Source organism: Metarhizium album (genome assembly GCF_000804445.1).
Source record: "Metarhizium album ARSEF 1941 chromosome Unknown scaffold_5, whole genome shotgun sequence".
Taxonomy (NCBI): Eukaryota; Fungi; Ascomycota; class Sordariomycetes; order Hypocreales; family Clavicipitaceae; genus Metarhizium; species Metarhizium album.
In genome coordinates, this window is record NW_024467579.1 from 903,030 (window position 1) to 926,175 (window position 23,146).

Consider the following 23,146-nt stretch of genomic DNA (forward strand, 5'->3'; position numbering starts at 1 on the left):
TTAGTCCAAGTACGTCAATTTAATTATTACATGGCCGCCCATTCGACGCTATATGTACGGACTGAACTCGGGAGCGAGTTACGGGCCGGCTGTTGTCCGCCCAGCAAAAAGGCCTTCTTCACGGCTGTTGCCAGGCGTCCGCCTCCAACAATGTCCAAAACGGCTATTTGTTCGTCCCATCCGTACTCATTTGCCATGAAATGTGCGTGGAAACGCAGCGGATCACCAGGATATACACTATACTGAGCACCAAACCTTAACCCGGGCGTCATATAATTACCTCTCCCCAGAAGAAAACCACACAGCGCCGCCACAGGATCCAGCTGCATGTTGGACAATCTCAACGCATTCCATAGTAGCAGAAAGCTGCTTGATACAGGAGTTAAGGCTAAAAGTCCTACGGTACTGATGTGGCGGTTGTCGTCAGGACAAGCGATGATATCATTGGCTAAACTATAGCTGTTATTATCATTGCTAAGTGGGCATCTGACGCCAGCTTCGTTTTGACTCTGATAAGCAGTTACTGGGGCTGCTCGTAAGGCAGCACGTTCCGCTAACGCGTGTTGCGCGATCAGCTTGCTCTGCCGCAGATGGTCTATATACATCGACCGAGCTTCGGTGTTAGAAGAGCTCAAGGCAACGCCGTGGGCAGCCACATCGTCTACGATGTGTGCTGATCCTTTTCGCGCAAGGGCATATGCTTCCTCAGGTCGCAGTTCCACAGGTAATCCCAGAAAAAGATTTTGGGTTGGTTGCTGTGGTGTTGTGCCAACCAAAGTACCAGTAGTATTTTCTCGTCTTCTGAGGACAGCGAGTGCGTCAGGGTCGAATACTAGATATCGTCCAGCTATCTTTGAAATCCTGACCTCGAAGAGGTTAATCTCCGAATGTTCAATTGTCGACATCATAGTCTGGAATCACCATGTTTAGGTTAGCTTACAGACTCCAACTGTCCAAAAAATTGTCGGGTGCGGGGGTTAACAGTGAAGCGCATTGGAGAATCATAAGTCGTCTTCGTAATATTTAATGTGTCGTCACAGGATCTCAGTGGATTGACAGATATTCAAATGTATAATCATGATGCAAATTTGGGTCGCCGGAGGTAGGACGGGGACAGGGAGGTGTATCATACATACCATGGTGCGTTGTATTGGCGCAATAGGGGAATAAGCAGAATGCACAAGAGAAGTGCAACCATTCTATTTTCCTTTGAAATATTTCGGGCATGGATGGCTGCGTGGGTCAGTACGAATAAACGAGGCTCGGATCGCATAATGCAATTGGACAGCTTATGCGTCAACCGGGGCAGTCTAGGTACCAAGCCCAGCCTCAGAAATCCAGGTCTTGCACTTTGGACTGTTCCAAGTCTGTCATTGACCTCGGTTCTTCGTCAAGGCCAACAGGAGGTAGGCTGAAAGGCATTATAACCAGTCCTTGTGAAGCGCTGAGCCAGAATGACATGTCTTCTCTCCTCCAGCACCCTTCCATTCCGCCGCCTTTTTCGTGAAATATCGGCAATTTATGAACTCGGACCCATCCTTGAGCTTTGCTTCCCTCCGGATTCATCTCTTTCACGTGTGTTGGCTGTTTCAAAGGTACAAGTTCGACAACCCCGTCAAACAACAGCTCCATCCACTTGCAAAGTCCGAAACGTCGTGGATGAAGGGGTGTAGGTAGCGAAACCAGTGCAGTGAGCTGCGACGGGAACTGCCGCAGCAAACTCTGCAGACCGTGTAAAAACCGCAGAATCTCCTCAGGTTTGACTGCTGTGACGGGGTAGGCAGCAGGAGAAAGGATGCTAGGTATAACGACTCGATGCACCGCCGACGAAGTCTCCAATTTCGACCGAAGGTCACATATAAAATTTGGGAAAATAGATTGGGATACGGGGTTGGCAGCCTCCCGAACGGGATATGTCAGAAGCTGACCATGCACACAGTTTGCTTCCAATCTCTGCGAAAGATCAAAAGAATGACAAAAGGTGCTGAGACCTTTGGAGAGCGCGGCTTCGCCTGGTGCGTCAAGGACTGGTTTCTGTGGTTAATTTTGTCACAACAAACTTGCGAAAGCTGGGTATCGCCAGTACCTTTCTTACTTGGCTGAGAACTCAAGGTCTCATACCTCCATGCTATCTTCATTTTATTTGCGGATGGAGCAACGCGCGTCTGAAGCGGCTGTTCCTTCGCTTCAACTAGCCCGGGTAGCTCCCTGCGCCAGGTGTTCTCAACGCCAAGAACGTGGACTTGATGGCCCTGAACTAAACCTTCTCCGGCAAAGTAGCGAAGCAAAACACCTCCGAAGTCAGTTGTTCCGCATTCTTCAATTAACAGAGAACTTCCCAGTGGCAATCCCGCATGACCGGCTAACAGCTGATCTAGCGAAGCCGTGCCAGTTGATGTGGTCAAGCGACCATCTAATGGTGATGAGCGGGTACCTGAGGGCGGTTCTTTCCTGTCAATATGCGGTGGTGACGACGGCACAGAAGCACGGATGATACTATTTCGTTTGCGGAACGACATTACATCTGCGATTGATTGACTGCGCGCGACAAAATTTACTTCCTTTTTGTCCTAGATGAGCACAAATAAATAGGAAGACCTTGTCGATCTCGGAGCGAATTAGAGAGGGCAGGTGGAAAGAAGCCAGAGGGAGGGACGCCCGCAGACGACCAAATGGAAAAAGAAGTGCTCATAGACTAAATAGAATTTGCCTTGAATTTCTGGTGTTGCAAAGAACGATAATCTGATGGCTTGTCAGCTAAATTGTGCTAGATTCTGGAGGGCGTGTACGTGGGGCCTGATGCGATGATTCGAAAAGACCTGGCCCCTGTTGAAAGATATGCTTATAACAGTCTAGGTCGACTTTTCTACACAGACACCAAGAAATCTTGTCGAGACAACAGCTACTATCGAGATTTGTTATTGTGTCCCCTGCATATTCTCGCCAACATGTCCGGCGGCGGCGGCGACGCAACTCTGTTTGAGGAAAGCTTTACGGTTACCGACTATGATCAATCCAAATACGATCGTGTTGCTCGCATTTCATGCACATCCGCCGACTCGCAAACTGTGATGGTGCTTGATATTAATATGGAGCTCTTCCCTGTCGCAAGGTCCGATTCCCTCCATGTCGTCCTATCCACGACATTATCGCCAGACGGAAGCAAGGAGGATGATAAGGGTTGGCGAGATGTTGGCAAGGGAGGCGACGCCCCAGCTACGTTGGCAGACTTGTACGACTACGTTTGCTATGGCAAAATTTACAAATTTGAAGAGACATATGATGGCAATACCATGTACGTACTTGAGCATCTTGTTTCATTTCCGGCTCGTTACCTGTTTAGTCAAAATGCCATCATCACAGCCGTCTTCGACGCTTTTGAGAGCCTCTCTTGCTCTCCACATCATTCACCGCTAACCATCGACTGGATAATTAGCAATGCATACGTCTCCTTTGGAGGTCTCCTTATGTCATTGCAAGGGCCTGTCAAAAAGCTCACGCCTCTTCGAGTCGACAACATCTATCTTTTGATCAAAAAGTAGCTAGACATTCGACATATGTCCAATGGCGTAGATACACACATGACTTTCAATGTGAGCTCCTGGCTTGCTTACTTACTTGAGAAGGGGAACTCCGCTCTGACGATAGATGCCCAACGGCAGCGAAAATTGATATCCCTTCCTGGTTGGTTTCTTACAACAACTTGAGCAACGTTCGAAGACCCTAGGTGAAAATTGATGAAGAGGGATCTACCAATCGCCAACCACGTCATGTTCCTGACCAGTCTTTTTGATGTGGCCCTGGGAAAGGTAGTTTACGATGCATTCGTGACTTGATAGTACTCGGTTGCGGCTCCTCATCCTCCTTCAGGATCCCATGGCGAACAAAGAAGTCCAGCAGTCCGGCATGACTGCGGCGCAGTTATCTTTGAACTTGCCACAAGCCAGGTCGCTCTTGACCTGGTTCACGTCACAGAGCTTAAATTCTTGCACTTCGCCGTCCTTTGGTTGCAGAATGACCTTTGCAGGTAGCTTTAGGTCATAATTCAGTGGCATTCCGGATAAATGAAATCGGCTTGACCAACGTCCTTTTCATTGGTGACATTTATGTACGTAAGCGTACCGATTTCTTGTGCATTTCGGCGAACCAAGTCTTTCGCGAGGCTGGCTTCTTCATCCACCTCACGAATGATGCATTCAAAGGGACCTCACCCTGAGCCCACCAGCAACTGTGTTATCAAGCATGCCAGGAAATGCTGAACTGTCTGCTGCCCGCTTTGGAACCCACATCAGGATCCCATGTGGTGCAGATGGGTCGACCACGTATGCAGTCAAGTGAGCGCCATATCTCACCGTTCCGAGGAAGCCAATAGCAGCGCGCTCCATGCTGAAAAGAAGTGCACCACGTCGTCCATAGACGGGCCAGAGCTCTCCCCGCCAACCCTTGAGCAGCTCGAAAGTCTGGTGGTCTCGCCAATAGGCGGAGAGACTAGCTGCCGTTCAAAAGCAGGATATGAAGAAAAGGGGGCGCGGACGTGCTTCGCAGTCTTACTTGTCCGTATCATAAATCAGGTCTAGATTTGTCTTCATTTTGGTCGGCACAAACAAAAGATGGAACGAAGTATCTAAAAGATGTATCGAGTCAATCGATATAGGTGGGCGTCCGTTGTGAGGTCGGAAAATGAACCCTGGCGTTCAATCACCGGATGTGGGTGGAGCAGTTGACTGACCTATGCTGGAGCCAAGCCAGCGAATGCTAATTGGTATGTTATTATTAACACTGCTTTAAGTACATTGTGCTAGTAAGTAAAATATTGACACCAATCCTCCGTACGTCACTCCTCTCCCTAACTTGCGAGTGCCACGTTCCCAGGGTTGAGAGGCAGAGAAGTCACAGCGGAAGCGCTCTGACCAATGCAATAAGGTAAGGCAGGTTAATACCACACCCCACCAAAACACCACATTATGGGTTTTTTTTAGTTTTTTTTTTGTGTGTGTACTTTTGCCAAGCAAGAAGCATCACGTTCAGCCTCAAGACTCGACATTGGCTAACCCGAGACAACAAGTCGCAACCTTTTGAATGAAAGCACTGTCCTGGTACCCCCCAACGGCAACATAATCCGATATACACAACACTCAGCAATGTCCGGGCTCATGTTTGGAGTTATCCCCACCGGGCAACAACTGATGACTGACCCTACATCCACACCTTCTCCTACGTCATTTCTCTATACGCTGCCGAACACCAAGTCTTTTTCCCATGTCATGGTAATTTTGCTACCAAACGTTCATCTTCCCGAGAATACCGCTGCTGCCATCTACCTTGCCACTGCCAAGGATGTTGCCACCGCAGCCGAGCTCGGCGGCACACCAAACTTCAAATTTCTTGGGGGGATCGGGACCGGGAAAGAAAGCGCACTGTTCAAGATCAGTTCGAACCCTAGCCATAACTCTGGCAGTGCAGAAAATGATGGCGTTGTCATTGGAGTTTCTGTTGAGCCAGCAGAGTCTATCGGCCAACGCTTGGAACAACTGTCAGCTGACAAGACAGCAAACAGCTCGGCGCCGAACCCCAGCACGTCACAACTACCTACTACTCTTCTTGCCCAACGTATAATACAAAACGCATATAATTCCCTGGCGAGCTACACCAAGTCGATAGGTCCCGAGGGTGTGGAGGTTGTCCCTCTAAGGGCCTTTGACGAATGGTGGCGAAAGTTCGAGAGTCGAATTCGCAACGACCCCAACTTTCTTGCAAAGCCCCAGGAATAAATTTTGTAAAGTAATTGAGCATGTCTTTCCTCCATACTGCCTACAGTGTCTCAACTTTTCAAGTTGCTGACAATATTGTGCAATCCTCGCCGGGGGCCTTCACTCCGTTTTCGAATGTGACCCTGCATGACTTTGATCCCATGGACGTGATTCGAACAGAGTTCGGCGGGGACTATCAGTCTAACAGGCACCAATGAACCGGCTGTTGCCAAGAAGAGAATTGAACGCGCTGACAGCTAACTGAACCATTAAGTGACACGAAGCCGAAAATATTCTACACCACATGCTGTATCCTAAGCTTCCTCTCCCAAGCAATGCGGGCCTTTCAACCGAGTCGGGCTAGTTGCTCTGCTTCTCCTGCCAGCATTTAACATTTGGAGACTCGGTGCCAGTCGCTCCCTGCTTTCCGTACGAAGAACTAGTCCAGTTCTATCCATTACTGATGGTGGTTGGCCCTCGTCAACACCACCCAGGACGATTTTAGGGGCCCCTGGCCCGTTGTATCTATTTGCATGGAATCCGTCACTACTGTCAGAGCCATCGAGATCTTCAGAGTAGCCCTCTAGCTCATATCTGGTAGCGTCGCCTTGTTCTAAGATTCTTTCATAATTTGCTGGGCTGCGACCGAATATTTGGTTCGTCAACCTGTGTCCGCTCCGTGATATGCGACTGGAGTGGCATCGCCGCCAGATGGTCAGTATTCGACGCCGTCGATCAGCCCGTTGAAGATAGTATACGATCAATAAAGCCACAAACATCAAACCTAGGATACGATACAAGGTTTGGTTGCCGAGAGTGGCGTTATCGTCAATACCACTATCTTCAGTATCGTCGTAAGAGTCCAATGTCAAAGGCGTAGATCCTGCCTGCTCGAAATCAGGAGGTGTTTTCGGGGCTACATTGCTTCCAAACCCAACGGGTAATGATGAGAGGTGAGGTGATATTTGGCCCGACGCATAAAGAACCATCTTTCCCAGCGTCCAACTCACTTCCACACCCTCCACAGTATCAATTGGTTGGAACGGGTTAACGAAGCTCTGCTTTCCTTCTTCTGCCTTGTCGTGTGTTGTATTGAAACTGGATCTAGACGGATGATCCACACCAACCCGAGGGATTCCAATCCCTTCATATAGAATATTTATTAGCCAAGACGCTTTGAAGCAGGCTTCTTGTGCTTCTTGAATCTTTTGTTCTGTAGTTTTCCTCCGTTTGACTATGTCGCCCTTCACTGCAGCCCACTCGCGGCTACAGAAAGCGATGACTTTTTGCTGATAACTTGCGAGATCGTACGCCTGTTGCTCCTTGCCAAAAACGCCATGGGTGGTATGCCAGTACTCTGACACGCCGATGAAGTGATTGATATCAAAATCTATTGCTGGAACATGCTGGCCATTGAGAAGGCAGGGATGATCGTCGCATGGCACGTCTTTACGAAGTAGAGGATAGGTTTTCCTCAAACACTCATCAAACGCGCCTGTTCCGACGAGAGTCTTCTCGATGGTAGATTTTCCAGGACTTGAAATCCCTCCAGCATAACTTCGGAGACCTTTCGGCATGCATGGATCTGGAATTTTGTCAACTGAATCGGCGTAGCTTTCCACCAAACTTTGAATATACCGAGACCGGGCCTTGTTGGCTCCGAATCCTAGCCATGTCGCGGTGAAGACCCTATATTCAGCTGATGACCCATCTAGACGTCGCATTCGAATCAACTTTAAATCATTTGCATGGCGCTCAGCTTCAGTCGTGTTAGGAGCGAAGGCAATTTGCGCCGACGCGCCACCCATGTCTAGAAAGCCGTAGGTATGATGACCCTTTCCGTGGGCGTGTTTCTTTGGTTGATCAAGCCCCCCCAAAAGGTAGTTCGTTGCAATCCAACCATATAATCCTTCTGTTTCTCCCGATATAACCTGAACCCGTTTGTCACAATCAGGGAGATGAAATTCTGTGTTCGTTTGCAAAAATTTACAAATTCCCTTCAAAAGTGACGCCTGTTGGGGCTCTGGAAGAAATCGGACGCCCGCTGTAGCCATTAAAAAAATAGGAGTTTTGGGAACCTTTTCAGCAGGCACCTCATTGAGAGCCACATTGATGAGGGACTGTAGATGCTTGGGGCCAACTGATGCGACGTCTTTCGCAAAAGTGGCAACACCTGGGTGGGTTTTCTTGCTCTTTTTCAGCTTCAGTTTTGGTAAACTACGCAAGTCTGAAGAGGAGGCCTTTTTTCTAGCGGAAATGGGGTGTTTCCATTTGTAAACATAAAGACGAGTTCCCGACGAACCCGCGTCGAGGATGACTCCATACTGAGCTAAAAATGCGAAATATTAGTTGAACAAAATTTGGAACAGAGTCGCCTCTAATTTACAGGGTGGCTTTGCGATATTTGACATACAATTCTTGCCCATTAGGACATAATTTGCGTTGCAGGCTAGTGGTCAAGGACGTGTAATGCAGCCTTGGTCTGATGGCTAGCCTTGGTATTTGATGTATATATAGTGTCGATCGCTGGGAGCGGCCTACCGCAATCAAAATGTTTGTCGAGTAGGCGAATCGGCAACGATGCTTAGTATTTGATGGATTCGGCTCGTCAATTATTCGAACAGTGGAAACAGTGGTTGGGATTGTGCCAATGCGAAGAGCCACTGCGCAGAGAAATCACGGAATGATCAAAGAGAAAACCGGGTAGAAAGAGGGTGTAATTTGAACGATGACTGAGATATCGTTGTCACAATTGTAAACTGTGCCTAGAGTTCGAGACTCCTAGCCCAAAGAATGATGCAATGTGTTGACTACAAACCCGTCCGACGTTGCAGTAGAGAATTACTAATAAACACCAAGGAGTGCGTGGCACGCCCACACAGTGCACGTACATCCCATATGTGACTCAACACTGGGTGGGTCTGACCTAGGAAGCTTTCATACCTCCACCAGTCATCATCTATGATCATCATGAAGAAAGTGGTACAAAACTTCCTTCCATCCACTTTTATTCTTTCGATCATGCGGGTACGTCCCCAAATAGTAGATTTCATAATGTTAAGGCCGCACAGCGAGAGTATTTGAGAGGCAGGAGGAAATGGGCTCTAGATCGCTAGTACTCGCCCCACTTCGACGGAACATCGCAAGGCTGCATCTCATAACAGTTACGACTACTCCGTACGCGATGTAGAATCGGGGAACTGATGCCACTGCTGGCAGCAACAGCAATATTGATAGCGAAAAGGACAATCACTATGATGATTGTGGACCTAGGTACTTGCCTAGGTCCCTTAGCAAGTTTATGAGACGAGAGGCTTCCATAAGCCCGGAATTCCAATGCTACATCGAATTGTTTCTCGCTTTTAATGTGGAAGTACATTGTACTAACAAATTCATCCCCAAATTGAGGATTTGATTTGATTATATCGCGTCGTGCGTAATCTAGGAACCCCGTCTCCTATCAATGCCAGCCACCATAATGGCCGTGAAATTCCTATCAAAGGTGAAAATAATAAGCCTGCGCCAAAATCCTCCCACATATTGAATCCGGGCGTGTTCTTAAATGCATTACAAGCTAAGCTTTCTACAATCAGCCTTAACGAAAATTGAAGTCCATCACGTCAGCGCCATATGATATACTGGTCGTTCTTGGCTCGAACGGTGTCGCCTTGACTTAGTCTCAATCCTGTCTTGCTTGAGTCTTTCCCTGGTCAACGGCCAGTTATGAGCGTTTGTTTCTCGCCTTCTGTCGGGCCAATTGCGATACTGTGCCGGCCAATGAAACTGTGGTGTTGAATCAACTTCGTTTGCCACTGTCCCATGCGGACTGATGTTCCTGGAACCTGCCCTGGCTTTGTGATACAGCTCCTGTACCTGTAAAAGACGCCGGCACTTGTCTCTATGAGCAACTACTAGCTCTTCGTTTCTGCGGCATACTCGTTCGTGTTCTTTGGAGGTGCCTGGTCTGGTTAGAGAAGCGCCATACACCATATCCTAAACCTACTATCAATTTTTTTCTGTAGTCGCGCGATTTCCGCATTTGCCTCCGTAATAGTTTGCTGAAACTGGGATTTCAGTCTGAAATGTTGCTCAGCCAATATTTTATAAACATGCTGCTGGTAGCAGATCTCCTGCGTCTTTTGATAAGCCCAAAAGTTGAGGGCTCTTTCGGCGCACTCCAACACAATACTCGGGCCCAGCCCACTGAGAACAATTGCCTTGTAGTCCTCACTGGGAATCAGGTTTGATATCCCAGTGTCTCGATCGAGTAACAGCGTTGAGTGACAGGCTGGACAGACAAACGTCTGCTCGGCGGTGATGTCACAGACTACGCGGAGATTTTGAACGCAATCTAGGCAAAACGCATGGCTTCCACGAAAATTAACACAAAGGTCACATGAAGAAATCTGTGCGAGTGTACAAACATATATTGAGACATACCTGCACGTAGTAACCAGAGCTCTATCAATGAGCTCCTTTCTACATTTGAGATTGTTGCAGAGCAGACTGGAGTTCATCATGTCTCGTCTGAAGGTAGCCTCGCAAAAACTGCCGAGCTACGCCGATAGAAGAAGTCAAGCGCAAAAGTGGCTCATGTGATAATGAGAACTGCTGCAGGAAGAGTCCGGTGACCAATCCTGAGTCTGGTCGTGGATTGGGTGAGGAAGTCGCGGTTTCGCGATTATTTAGATGGCTCATTCGCTCACGGCCTCACCTAGGATTAATGGGACCAGACTTAATAGAGAAAGCATAGAAAGTACAAGGCAAAATGGCACTCATCCGGTCGTACCTACCTTGGTACCCAGTGGAACATTCCGGTGGGTGCTGGAGAAGGCGCCAGACATGATTGCGAGAGTGGGCGTGACATCTGGAGCGCCCTGAGGCCACAAGTTCACGATTTTTAATGACCCTGCCACGAATCTTGATGTGGTTTGGATACCCCTATGCTATTGGATATGACCAGGTGATAGTGTGCTTCTAATGACTTAGCGTTTAATTTACTAAAAATGACGCCAATTGAGGTTTAAACACAAAACTTGGCAGCGGCTTTCTATGCCATCAAAAATACAGGTATTCTCAATGGGAACATATTGCTTTGTGATGATTTTGATCATCTCCTGGGCAACCATGCCTCCGGTAACCGCAGCCGTATTATGGATTTCCCCCCGATTCGACCGAACTACTTCTTGAGCTATCTGCAGAAGCCTTTTGTTTCCTGAAAGTCTCGGGGCGAAGCTTGCGACGAAATCCACAATCTGTTCCGCGCTGTCTGTGGAGATAAAAGCGGAAGCATGAAGCGCAAGATATATAGAAATCAACGACAATGGCATTTCAGGGCCTCCGCCTGCGGAGAGATTGTCGTTCAGGAGCTCATTTTCTGCGTACCAAGTGATTCGTCAGCTCCAAACAAACGCAGTAGTGGTCCCCTCTGCCGTCTTCTACTTGCACATACCGACGATTTGGGCGATAGTTGGTAAATCTGCCGTGTTTTGCAGTAGTTTTATAAATTTCGCATTCTTGCAAAATAACTCTACCTCAGCTTGCGCAACATCCGTGCCACCTTGCAGGGTACGAACAATGCTGATTATCTCGCCGACATCTTGCCGTGCTTTTGCCTTATACAGAGACTGGAGTTTGATGTACATTCTAGACTCGGCCTTCATATCGGGTATGCCTCCAGGTAGTGGAAGTTCATGGTGCTTTTCATAGAATTGTTTAACGGCTTCTGCAATGATCCAGAAGTTCTCCTTTGGCGAAACCTAGTGCAACATTTCAGATTGCGGGGACCCCAACACGGACTAGATTGACTGGATACGATAGGAATAGACTTACCTCTGTTGAATTGATAGAATCAAAAACTTGCTTCAGGGAAGATGGTAGCGAAGATGGTGTGACGTGTTTCATCACTGCTGCAACGGCCTCTTCGAAATTTTCTTCTCCTCCCTCAGGATTATTCCGCCTGGCGCCACTCGCCACCAAATTTCGAAATGCCAACTTATCAGAGTAGGTCAATGGCGGATTGCCTCCATGTGAATCTTTCCAGTCTTCGAGGTAATGAAGAAGAATAGCAACAAGGGGTAGGTGGCCGTGATCATGATCAGGTTGCTTATCAATGTCCTTGGTCAACCGGTTCGCAAACATGGACAGCTCTGACCATGGGTTCAGCAGTCTCAAGTCCGCAGTTGCATCCTCGCCTGGGTGAGTATCGACAATAGGGAGACGCCCCGGCAGTTTCAGTGTGAAGTATGAATAATAGCCTATGCTATGAACACTGAAGAGTGGAATCTCCTGCCGCTCAGCATACGACTCGAGGAAGCAAAGTCGATCCTTCTGGAGAGGCAAAGTATAGAGAATGACGGTGAATGGTCCCAAAGAGGCTGTAAGCTCCTCGAGGTCAAAAGGATTCTTAGTTATAGAGAGTTAGTCTCAAAGCATAGCACAGTGGTGTCTTAAAGTAGGAGATGGGGAAGCCAGAAGCTACGAACATTTTCTCTTGGAAACCATTGGCCTGAAACTTCGGGATTGAGCTCAACAAGATACTTGGTACAACAACGAGATCGGGACTTGCCTAGACAAGCTTCATCGAGGAAAAAGTTGACACCAAGGTCTGCCTCTTGCACAATGGCATCGTCGGCTATGGTAAATCTTCCAATACCTAGAAGTGGAGAATCTGTTAGTAGACTAACCGCGCGCCTAGAGTTGCGGGATTTACGAACCGGGTAAAACCAAGTTTTTGAGAGTCTCAATGCCAACCGTTCCGGGGGAAGTATTGACAAGAAGGATGTTTGCAGACTCCAGGGCAGCTTGGCCAGAGGCAGCCCAAAGGCGAAGCTGGCGATCATACTTTCTTTCCTTAACAGTCGGACCTTGTTGAAGCCCTTTGGTCGTGCTGCACTCTTGAGACATGATGCCACGATGGTATCACAACATAGAAGCAGGTCTGACACCGAGTGCACAATTGGTTGGTGGTGGTTGAAGGGGCACGTTTGGTCACAAACCCCGGCGACCACAGTGCGAAGAGGCAAGCACACACCATGCGGCGCCGTCCCTAGGAAAGATTCTACCTATTTAAGGTATTTGCAAGTTGACACAAGCATAGCGCGCGGGGGGTATCTGTCTTCAGCTTCATCAGCTATCACAACTTTCATGATCATTTTTGACCTGTCTTGTGATAATTCTGCTGTCTTTGGAAAGGGGCCGTGCGCGTAGCGGTATCTAGTAGTAGATACTATCAGGGTACCTGTATGGAGTAGAGTGAAAAAATATGCCTCCGCCATTGGAGCTACGGTAATTCGGTCTAAGCAGGCCAGTGGACGTTTGCGGGCACAAGCTTGACCAACAATGACAAAGTGGTGTCGACGACACCTCGGCTCGAGGGCTTTCAAAAGTTCCCTTTTCCAACGTTGACGCCTATCAACCCAATGTGCCCTCGAGCATCTGTCCAAACTAGCATCGCAACAATCACTGCAAATCTCGGTTCGAACGATGGCTTCAGTAGCTGCTAAGCGTTTGGCTGGTAAGACAGTACTCATTACTGGCGCTTCATCAGGTATCGGACGATCTACTGCTCTGGAATTCGCTCGGACTTGTCGGGACAATTTGCGCATCATCCTCACAGCCCGTCGCATCGACTCACTCGACAAATTGGCCTTTCAAATTGCGCAAGAAGTCGGACAGGGTGTCAAGATACTTCCTGTGAAGCTAGATGTTAGCAATCCGGACGAAGTCCGTGGCTTTGTAACAAGACTACCCGAAGAATGGCGGGATATCAATGTTCTCGTCAACAATGCGTAAGTGACCTTGGTCTACCCCTTAGCGTAGCCATGTCCCGATGAAGCGTCTTCTCCGCACACGTATAATCTGCCTTTGCTAGACAATTTGCTGATTTAATACTGCATCTATTTTTGAAGCGGTCTTGTGAAAGGTGTTGCACGTGTCCCAGATATCAATGAACAGGATATGAACACCATGTTTGCAACAAATGTCACAGGGTTGATTAATATGACTCAGGCCATATTGCCCATATTTCAACAGCGTGCCAATGGTGGACAGGGCGATATCATCAACGTAGGGTCCATTGCAGGACGCGAACCATATCCTGGCGGCTCTATTTACTGCGCGACCAAGGCTGCGGTTCGTAGCTTCACCGAGAGCTTACGAAAAGAGCTGATTGCGACCCGTATAAGAGTTATTGAAATAGATCCCGGCCAGGTCGAGACGGTAAGTCCTTGTGCCTCAGCGAATTACTTGCTTGGCACTCATCAGAAGTCCGAAATAGGAGTTTTCACTTGTCCGGTTTGATGGTGATAAGACAAAAGCCGATGCGGTATATGCGTTAGTTAAACCTTGTCGTCTTGACGAAAGAGACTCTCACACTCAAAGGTCTGACAGTGGGTGCGATCCTCTCACACCAGACGACATTGCCGAGGTCGTTGTTTTCACAGCCACGCGCCGTGAAAATGTCGTGATTGCTGACACTCTTGTGTTTCCCAGTCACCAAGTAAGCTCCATGTCCTAATTGGCTGGCTAAAATGACAGATACTGACGTTGGCTGTCTCTTCTTCTCATAAGGCATCGGCTCTCATTTTGCACAAGAAGGTGGATTGAGTCTAGGAGAACAGGCTGAAACACATTGTCTCTCGGAGTGATGGGATGCATTACGAGATCGGGCATTGAAAAGTTTTTGAAGATAGGCTCTCCAGAACTAGACCGAAATGTCAGAGCTCACTTCCTACTTGGGCAATCTCACTGATTGTTGATAGCTGCTTGTTTGCCCACTTTGTTTCGGTTGGGTTGCAGAACTAGACTTCAATTGTTTACATTAATATAGTATCTCAATTGACATGTTCGAAAGTTTCTCTTGCCCTAAGCTCATACCTATCAGGTGACGATCAGAAATGATCCGAGCTTGGGGCCTTCTACAATCAATGAAGTCCAATATACCAGCGTTCCGTTAAGAATCCATTCTAGGTTGAATTGGATCCTTGCCATCACAAGTGATGGCACCGCCGGATGTGTCAATAGTGTCCACTTTTCGTGGCATGTCACAATGTGCCTTTGGTCGAGGAGAAGCTCAACATCAATTGGGTGCGAAGGAAGCCAACGTCTGAATAGAGTGCCATGTCTTCCTCATTGGGAACGTCACAAAATGTATAGATCGTAAAACATCATAAATCGTCGCTGGTGCAGCCTGTGACTTAAGAAGAGCAAGCCAAATCGGGAACGCCGCGCTGAGAAAGTATGGTAACGTGATCGAAATCGGGGCAAACAATCTCCAGGATGCCAGCGACAGTGTACTGGTACGAACAAATTCAATCCACCAGTCCTGCGGCCTTCAATCCCCTGTGTGTTGGAACAGTGGTGAAATCGACTCGCCGTAATGATTACGTCGGATAGCTTCTGACAAGAGGAATGACAAGTCGAGCACAACAAGTTTGTGGATATTCCTCGCCCGGTCTTGGTTAATAGGGAAGCTGTTTGTGACGAGTATTGTATCGATGCACTCGCATTCTTGGAGTTGTTCAAGACAGTCTGCTCCAAAAACACCATGTGTGGCGATACAGAAGACCTGTTTAGCCCCTCCTTTTTTCACTACCGTCTCAGCCGCGGCAATCCAAGAGCCCGGTTTGTCTATCATATCGTCTACAATGAACACTGTTCGGTTTCTCACATTGCCTACCAAAGTAATCATGTGTTCGGCCTTGGTATCCTGAAATGCATTGTCTTCTTCGTCGGAACTTGCTGCTGGATCGCCACCACCGCCAAGAATCTGTCCTTCTGGTACAAAAAAGGAAGAGGCGTGAGACATGGCCATGAGATCTTCCTCCTGTAAACTATTCTCGGCAGTCGATATGATGGAGGAATTGAAGTCATCTTCCACGATATGACCTCTGATTAAACGACCATGTATGACCTCTTGGGCTCGCCGGTCGTCAAAGATTTGTTCTTGATTGGTAGGCATTAAATCAGGCGTGCTGCGGGAGGCTGATGAGCAGTCATCACTAGATGACTTCTTCTGCCCCTCTGGCGGTTTCGTTCGTAGTTCACCATGGCGACTGGGCGAGCCAGTGGAATCAGCCAGTGGCGTTCGAGGTTGTTGTGTGGATGTATATCGGGCGTCAACTGCCAGGTCATCTTTACCAGGCAGGCATGTAGCACTTCCCACCGCGGTTTCAAGTGTAGGCTGTCTGTCAACACCATCGAGATGGTTCATGATCATGCTTGCTGTCATATTGGTGCCCCTTCTCCGGTCGGTCGTAACCATACCAAAATTAAGCTTTAAGGCATCAGCAAGTGAAGTCACCCGCTTTGTTCCTCCAGCATTCTTTGAAACCACGACTGCCTCTCGCCAATTATGAACATTGCGTCGAATCCATTTCGCAATCAAAGGTTCGGCATGAAGATTGTCCACTGGACACTGAAAAAAACCTTGCATTTGCGAAGCATGCAGATCCACAGTTATCACATGTTTAACTCCGGCTACGCCAAGCAAGTTAGCGAGCATCCGGGCAGTGATGGCGCCTCGATGTGCTTTCTTTTTCGACTGCCGACTATATGGAAAGTATGGAAGAACAGCTAAGACATATGAGCCTCGGTATCGGTGGAAATTGGAAGACTTTACCAACCTGTGATTCTGTTTGCGGATCCGCCTTTACAAGCTGAGATCATGATGAGCAATTCCATGATGGAATCATTGATCTTCGGGCTTCCCGACTGAACCACGAACACGTCTTTCTCTCGCACGCTCGTCAATATTCTGACGCTTGTCTCGCCCTTGGACGTGTTAGCTGACATCGGCACACGTTTATGGAAAGTCCTGCGATGGAGAGGACGAGCGAAGCTGTGGAAATCTCACATTGGAGAATTGTGTTAGTTCCGCATCAGCAGGAGTCATGCCAAGGTTCTCGCATATTTGACCAGTGAGAACTGGACAGGAATTACCAGCGAAAATAAGTGTGTTGCGCATTGCCGATAGAGCTTAAGTACCGTGAAGATGAACTCGGGACGGGGAGCTCACGAGATCAAGATTTTTTTGGGGGTTAGAGAACGAAATCCTGTGGAATAAAATACAGTGCAATGTGGCTGGAGAGGTGACGGGGCTCCAGAGAGTTACCAGTGACACCGCCACGACATACAGTGTGCAAGACAGTGTATCTGACCCACCCTGTATCCTTGTTCCGCGAAAATTGAAATTGGTGAATCGGATATTTTCATCTTCCGTAAAGTCCATTCAAATTTCAAGGTAGCATCAAGGTGCTACACGCCACCAAATATCAGGCTTGTCAGCCAGAAATCTATCGTTATGCAAGATTCCTGTTGTATCTGACTCTGAAAATAAGTATTGAGTGCTTGTATTTGGCAACGGAGTACTCAGATACCCAGGTGCGTAGTTCGTCAACCAATCTCGCAGAAACTCAAGTCCTCGTGCAAGCAGGCACACCGGGGGCCGCGCAAACCAAGCAAACACCAGTTTTTAATATTTCCAGGGCCTCTTGGTTGCATGAATGCTTGCCTCTAGGTAAGGCATTACGTAGTTATACGTGCACCCGGGTGTATACGCCTCCCGTGGGTGTCATGCATTTGAGGTAAAAGAATCAGTTCTCTCGCAACCATATTCTAAATGGGTATCCCGCACTTGTATACTGCGCTGCGGCCACTGGCAGTTTGGGATGCCTTCGAGGACGAAAGTGTGATCATAGACGGCCCTGCGCTCGCATATCATATTCTTCATCTTTGCAGAGCAAGTGGCGTCAGTCAACCATCATACAGTCTTCTCAATCGTGTCACTATCGGTTGGCTTGACTCACTACGTCTGCACAACGTGGTCATGTAAGTGTCAAAATGCCCAAATGTTCCTTCATATTTATTTCTGTTCAGTGAAACAGAAAATAGATTCCGCGGCCTCTAACAAACATCGAGTAGAAGAAAATTATATTTTGATGGTTATCTACCCCGGGCAAAAGTAGACGTTCGCATGGGCAGAATGATGAGGGCTACTACGCGACTGAGCCGCCTCTATGCTTCGCACCCTCAGAGATGCCCAGTATCATACCTTGAAACGGATGAGAATGAGGCAAATATTGATATCTACAAATCAGGGGGTACTGATGTATGCCCTCTGGTAGATCCTTGCTTCCTTGTGCCAGCCGTGTTGAATGGTCTCCGGGCGTCTACTCAATACCGGAATATAACAGAGGTTGTGCCAGGTGAGGCCGACCACTTTTGTGCGGCTGATATCTCAATGTACGGCGGTGTCTTGATCACGTCTGACTCTGATATGCTCGTACACAATCTTGAGGAAGGAAAGGTCACTTTCTTCCGAGACTTACACATAAAACCGGGACTCTGCATCAAGTTTTTAGGCTTCGCACCCAGGCAGATGTTCGACAGGATCGGCTTGGCGTATCCCGAAAAAGCAATACAACTAGCCTTTGGACGCAAAATAGCTCCCCAGGCAACCCTTTCGCAATTGATCAATATGTGCTCAAGGCCAGCACCGCGGTCTGCTGATTATATCGAGTTTCTAGGGAATTACATTCAGTCTGCAGAAGTAGCTCGCTTGCATCAAGTCGCGTTGGACATACCCTGTTTGAATGATTTGGACCCCAGGGTGTCCGAATTCATCCTGGAATTTCACTTAAGACGCTCCAATGTGTTTGCAAACTCTCCCATCAAGGTGTTTCTACCTTCCTTGATGGAATGTCCAGGCCTGAGGAGCGCCTGGGACCGGAGCTCTCACATACGCCAACTCGCATACTCTATCGCAAGCTATATTCTCCCTGAAAACGATGGATGCTTAGAGATTCGGGAATTCAGGCGCGTGGCGAGCGCCTTGCATGCTGGTCGTAAAGTAAAACTTTTGCCGCCTCTCCTCGCGAGAGAGTATGTCGACGATATCCTGTCATGCGCAAAGTGCTTCAACGCTGATATCCAACTCCCTGGCAATGACTTTTCGATTTTTTTGGCAATAGCGCTGGACAAAATGGAATCTTTCCAGAACGGGCGAGAAACACTTACGGATACCATTGATGAGTGGTTTGACTGCCAGGCTCTGAAATCGCGGGACAGTATGTCATGGGGCAATGTTCACATTGCAGCACAGGTGCAGGCGACGCTATACTCACTGCGGGTCCTTCAGCAAAGCTTGCGTTCAGCACTCAGTCCCAAAATAGGTAAACTTCTTCCAGGAGCTACAAAGTTATGCACATTGCTGTCCGAGCTCATACCCGTAGAGCTCTATCCTCCCCCCACTAAGCTACTAAGAATGGTACGAGATTTTCAACAAAGTAGGTCTCTGCATTCTCTCGATGCAATTTTCGTCAAGAGGTTCTGCGAGGATGAACCTAATTCCGACAAGAGCGATGGGATTGAGTCAACTTTGACTGATGACTCTGAGTCCATTCTGTCTGCGCGTAGCGGCACGAACACGAATTACGATCAGAACAACCCCTTTAGTGTACTAGATTTGGAAGGTTAGAGGGCTAAGCTAGGTACGAATGGCCGTGGAAGAATATACGTTTATGCGGGGAAAGAGTCGATAGTATACACAAGAGAGGAAATAAGCTAATATGAGTGGTTGCGGTATTTGCTCTCCCCTGGGCTGCTGGGAACTATCAATTTCCTAAAGCTATCTAATACCAAATAAGTTGTTCATGTCTGACGGTCAACGAGGCTACCTGCAGTTTAGCGTGAGGCAATGGAGAGTCACTATCTGCTGAGGTCTTGTAATTTGCCCGAGTATTATGAGAGTCGAATACCCTGTAGAGCTGAATACAACAAAGCACTGTGTCCATAAATGAAGAAACATAGTTCCAAGGCATAGTTCCTTATCCAAAAGCTCTACGCCTTGTGTGGCCCAGGGGTATCTTCATGTACTGTATTTGAACAACATCATGTCGAATATAACGCAACTCGCGAGAAGCAACGGCTCAAGGCTGGGCTTGCACCCACTGGTCCTGGGGTCCATGTATATCTTCCACGAGTTTTATGAAGCTTTGCTGGTCGTTTGTTGCTTCACTGGTTTCCTCCAGCAAGGGCTCGCTCCAGCCCCCGCTCCCAGCTGTCCGAATAAGCCGCCAAGCTCGTCTGAATTCGTCGCGGATTGACACAATACCATTGTGTGTGACGGTTCGAGCGACATTATGGTCTAATTCGAAAGGGTCCTCAATGGCAAATAAATACCTGTGCCTGACTTCTCTCCCCTGCATGCCTTTTTCACTCGTCACCCAAGAACGGGGCTTATTCGGCCTGACTGAGTCTGAACACGTGGACTTTAATGAAGAGGGTTCTTCCCTGCAATGATTCACTAAACCTTTGCCCATGGGATTTTGAGATTCATATACCGTCTTAGCCCCGGTCCAGCCTTTTTCTTGCTTTGTCACCAGGCCACCGAAGGTACGAAGGCTAAGGACGTCCCTTCCCCAATCGAATCCCTTGCCAAACCCACGGCTCAATGGTCCGTTTTGAGCAAAGTATTCGAAAAAGCCTCGAAGGAGCTGGCCAATACTTTCGGTGTTTTGGTTAAGTTGATGGCTGTTTGCAAGATGCATTATTTCGCTCTCACTGCTCCAGAACTCAACATTGTATCCCTGGCACATTGGCATGTCCAGGTTGCTAGGACGGGGCCAAGGTGAAGATATGGAAGGGGCAAGTTGCTGGAGATTGGGGCAAACGAACGGCTTTGCAATGTTGACAAGATAGTGTAACACCATCAAAACATAGCCATAGCTTCCCAGTGTGCCGCGGTACCCAGAATTTATCCCCCGAACTTTAGCCCATCTCTTGACGAACAAGACCATGGGTCGAACTCGAGTGTCTGTAAGGGAGTAGCAACGGAGAAGCAAAGTATTTTGGAGAGCAAGGTGGGCCGAGAAATTGATGTCACATTGAACGCCAACTCCACCAGATGGGAACTCCAGGGCATCTTGGTATCTGTCCCTTGGCCGTTTGACCGCCAACTTTCGAGGATCCTGAAGTTGTCGCATAGAGGAGAGCAATGAAAATACAGCTGGAGTTACTGGAATAGCAAATCTCGCAACTTGCTGATCCCGAGTAACCTTGACTAGTGGCGTCCGCAATACTTCCATGTAGTCTTTGATGACTGAAACAAAATTATCGTCATACAGATTGTTGGCAACGGCTTTTTCGAGTTCGTAAGCAAGATCGAGGCATTCGTGCTTCTTTCCTAGTTCGTCGAGTCCCATGGAATGCTGTGACTCCTGCACCGCAGACATCATATCCTGACGAAGCCTGTCGTCATTGATTCCTGTAATGTACCGCAAGGCAACGGCCTTCAGTGCCAAATCTGACATGTTCGTTTCCAATTTGGCAAGGCTACCCACGATCCCTTGTGCTCGCAGATGATACTGTGCTGCGGGTTCATGTACGTCTTGCTCCAATCGACACAGTTGGATTAGTGGCAGCCGCTTCATCTTCTCGAATGCAGAATTTAAGTCTCGGTTAAATGTAAGCGGATCCGTTCCAAAATCCGTTCTATGCTGGACATCCCTCCACGCACTCATGGCTTCCGTAACCTGCTCATTGGGATCACATATGGACGTTTTCGAAGACCAATTGTCCCATGCCAAACAAGTTTGCTCGCCCTCTGCCTGTACATAAATTCCAGAAAGAGACCGATGGCTTGTCGCTGACCAAGGGGTCCCAAATGACAAGGAGGAACAGGACTCCAATCGGCGTCGAAGCTCAGCGTCGCGTAATCCGCGCACAAACGCTTGACAGACCTCACTAAGAGTCGCCCACTCCATATCAGAAAGCTCACGATAATTGGATGCTGTAACATCACGGGCTCCAGCTCTTCTCAAAACCCTCTTAGCCAATGCATAATACGATTGAAGTGAGCTTTGAGAATTTTGTTTCAACTGCAAGCGTTGATATTCTCGGCCATCGCCCCTGGCAGGAAGTCCAAACTCGGACGCTGGAGCAGCCTTAACTTCATGGTCGCCCATCGTAATGTTGCCAGCAGTCTCGTTAGATCTTGAGTCGGGTTCATATTCTTCTTGGTCCTCTGAAGCGTCGGCATTCCCTACACCGTTTTCCCACTTCAACCGTTCCAAAAGCAATGCGTGACGAAGTTCTTCTGGCGGTTTCTCACACAGCTTGATAATTGGCACCCTTGTGCGACTGAGCAATCTGGCACCGAATCCGACATCTAGGAATGCTTTCTCCAGCATTCGAGGTATAGCTGATCCTGGAGCGTCTGGCTGCATACTAGAAAACGGGGAAAATAGTCCCAAGTCCATGTCTGAGGCTTTTGTGGCGAATCCAGATGACAAACTTCCGAAGCATTTAAGCTCAACAGACAAACTCGGAAAATGCGGCGAACCCAACGTGTTCTGTTCAAAATCAGAAATTGTCTCTTGGCAGATACGTTCAACCTTTTGTCTGAAAGACTCTTTTTGGGCAATTTCATCTCTTTCTATCTCAGAATTGCGAACCACTTGGAAGCAAAGGCTGTCAAGTAAGGCAGCTTGAGTTATGACATCTTCCCGGTTGAAATACTGTCGACGACTGATGTGGTGTTGAGCTTGAATGTTTCGGGGGCTCTGAGGAGGGAAAGATTGTTGATGCCAGCTAGACATCTGAGAACGGTCAGCTTGAGACCGGCAGAACTCCGATGATCCCGAGAACTGGGGAGTAGTGCAATTGTTGACTTCTGTATTTCTCGGTCTCGGCTCTGGGCGAATGGCCGGCTCCGGCTGCCTTAATCCGCTAGTCGCAGACAAGCTGTAGATGCCTCCGTCTACGCCTGGACGGTGGAATGAGGGGCTGTTATAGCTTGCGGCAGGCAGCACAGAGTTTTGATTCAAAGACTGCCACTGTGAACTCAAGGCAATAGAGAGTTCAGAACTCATCTGGCGTCTTTGGGCCTGGTTTGGCCGTCTTCTGCCAGTTCTGGAAGGCTGTATATCATTCCGGGCGCCTGGAGCTGGCGAAGTTTTCGAAACCCGCTCAGACGAAGGGACAGAACGCGAGTAGGAAGGTGTACCAGATGTCTTTTCAGATGCGAGGCTCGACATGTCAGGTCCTCGATCCGATCCGGTGCTTGGAGACACCTGGTTGACAAGGATCAGCCCCCGGAGTCGATCCTCGAGCCCTTGCGGTCCTTCATTTCGATAATCTTCCATGGCGATGGCCGGAGTTGTTTTACACACTAACGCTTAGCTGAGGCCCTGTGCGGGAGAGTGGCGACACCTTGGCCCAGGAATCTAGTTTGCTGACTCTATGAGCGACCGCAAATGTGGGAGCAATGAGAAGAGCTTGTCCAAAATCATGTTATATGAGTAGAATCCGATATGAGGGCGGACAAGTCGAAAATGCGCGCCGGGAATGCGCAAGAAAAACACACAAAGTAGTTATACAAGTTTGTCGATTGGCGC

The 23,146-nt window shown here is 48.3% G+C and overlaps 9 protein-coding genes across 9 annotated transcripts; 4 read left to right on the forward strand and 5 right to left on the reverse strand.

Moving 5' to 3' along the window:
* Nucleotides 1-26: 26 nt before the first annotated feature.
* On the reverse strand, nt 27-1,139 carry MAM_02984 (Endonuclease TnsA, Hjc/tRNA endonuclease; the record flags this gene model as incomplete). The annotated part of the gene is made up of 2 exons (XM_040821783.1): nt 27-911; nt 1,137-1,139. The coding sequence occupies 2 exons, from the start codon at nt 1,137-1,139 to the stop codon at nt 27-29; spliced, it is 888 nt and encodes a 295-aa protein (XP_040680352.1).
* A 1,809-nt stretch (nt 1,140-2,948) lies between these two features.
* MAM_02985 (UDP-glucose 4-epimerase Gal10) lies at nt 2,949-3,542 on the forward strand (the record flags this gene model as incomplete). The annotated part of the gene is made up of 1 exon (XM_040821784.1): nt 2,949-3,542. The coding sequence occupies one exon, from the start codon at nt 2,949-2,951 to the stop codon at nt 3,540-3,542; it is 594 nt and encodes a 197-aa protein (XP_040680353.1).
* Nucleotides 3,543-5,141: 1,599 nt separating this feature from the next.
* MAM_02986 (DUF775 domain protein) lies at nt 5,142-5,771 on the forward strand (the record flags this gene model as incomplete). Its single annotated transcript, XM_040821785.1, has 1 exon — nt 5,142-5,771. One exon carries the CDS (start codon nt 5,142-5,144, stop codon nt 5,769-5,771), a length of 630 nt encoding a protein of 209 aa, XP_040680354.1.
* A 293-nt stretch (nt 5,772-6,064) lies between these two features.
* On the reverse strand, nt 6,065-7,804 carry MAM_02987 (GDA1/CD39 family protein; the record flags this gene model as incomplete). Its single annotated transcript, XM_040821786.1, has 1 exon — nt 6,065-7,804. One exon carries the CDS (start codon nt 7,802-7,804, stop codon nt 6,065-6,067), a length of 1,740 nt encoding a protein of 579 aa, XP_040680355.1.
* A 3,384-nt stretch (nt 7,805-11,188) lies between these two features.
* MAM_02988 (Molybdenum cofactor biosynthesis, MoeB) lies at nt 11,189-12,656 on the reverse strand (the record flags this gene model as incomplete). The annotated part of the gene is made up of 4 exons (XM_040821787.1): nt 11,189-11,509; nt 11,583-12,155; nt 12,236-12,405; nt 12,467-12,656. 4 exons carry the CDS (start codon nt 12,654-12,656, stop codon nt 11,189-11,191), a joined length of 1,254 nt encoding a protein of 417 aa, XP_040680356.1.
* Nucleotides 12,657-13,235: 579 nt separating this feature from the next.
* Nucleotides 13,236-14,357, forward strand: MAM_02989 (oxidoreductase; the record flags this gene model as incomplete). The annotated part of the gene is made up of 5 exons (XM_040821788.1): nt 13,236-13,540; nt 13,661-13,970; nt 14,029-14,084; nt 14,142-14,250; nt 14,322-14,357. The coding sequence occupies 5 exons, from the start codon at nt 13,236-13,238 to the stop codon at nt 14,355-14,357; spliced, it is 816 nt and encodes a 271-aa protein (XP_040680357.1).
* A 727-nt stretch (nt 14,358-15,084) lies between these two features.
* On the reverse strand, nt 15,085-15,981 carry MAM_02990 (ribose-phosphate pyrophosphokinase; the record flags this gene model as incomplete). The annotated part of the gene is made up of 1 exon (XM_040821789.1): nt 15,085-15,981. The coding sequence occupies one exon, from the start codon at nt 15,979-15,981 to the stop codon at nt 15,085-15,087; it is 897 nt and encodes a 298-aa protein (XP_040680358.1).
* A 1,752-nt stretch (nt 15,982-17,733) lies between these two features.
* On the forward strand, nt 17,734-19,227 carry MAM_02991 (uncharacterized protein; the record flags this gene model as incomplete). The annotated part of the gene is made up of 1 exon (XM_040821790.1): nt 17,734-19,227. One exon carries the CDS (start codon nt 17,734-17,736, stop codon nt 19,225-19,227), a length of 1,494 nt encoding a protein of 497 aa, XP_040680359.1.
* Nucleotides 19,228-19,678: 451 nt separating this feature from the next.
* MAM_02992 (Poly(A) RNA polymerase cid13) lies at nt 19,679-22,894 on the reverse strand (the record flags this gene model as incomplete). The annotated part of the gene is made up of 1 exon (XM_040821791.1): nt 19,679-22,894. One exon carries the CDS (start codon nt 22,892-22,894, stop codon nt 19,679-19,681), a length of 3,216 nt encoding a protein of 1,071 aa, XP_040680360.1.
* Between the last annotated feature and the right edge of the window lie 252 nt (nt 22,895-23,146).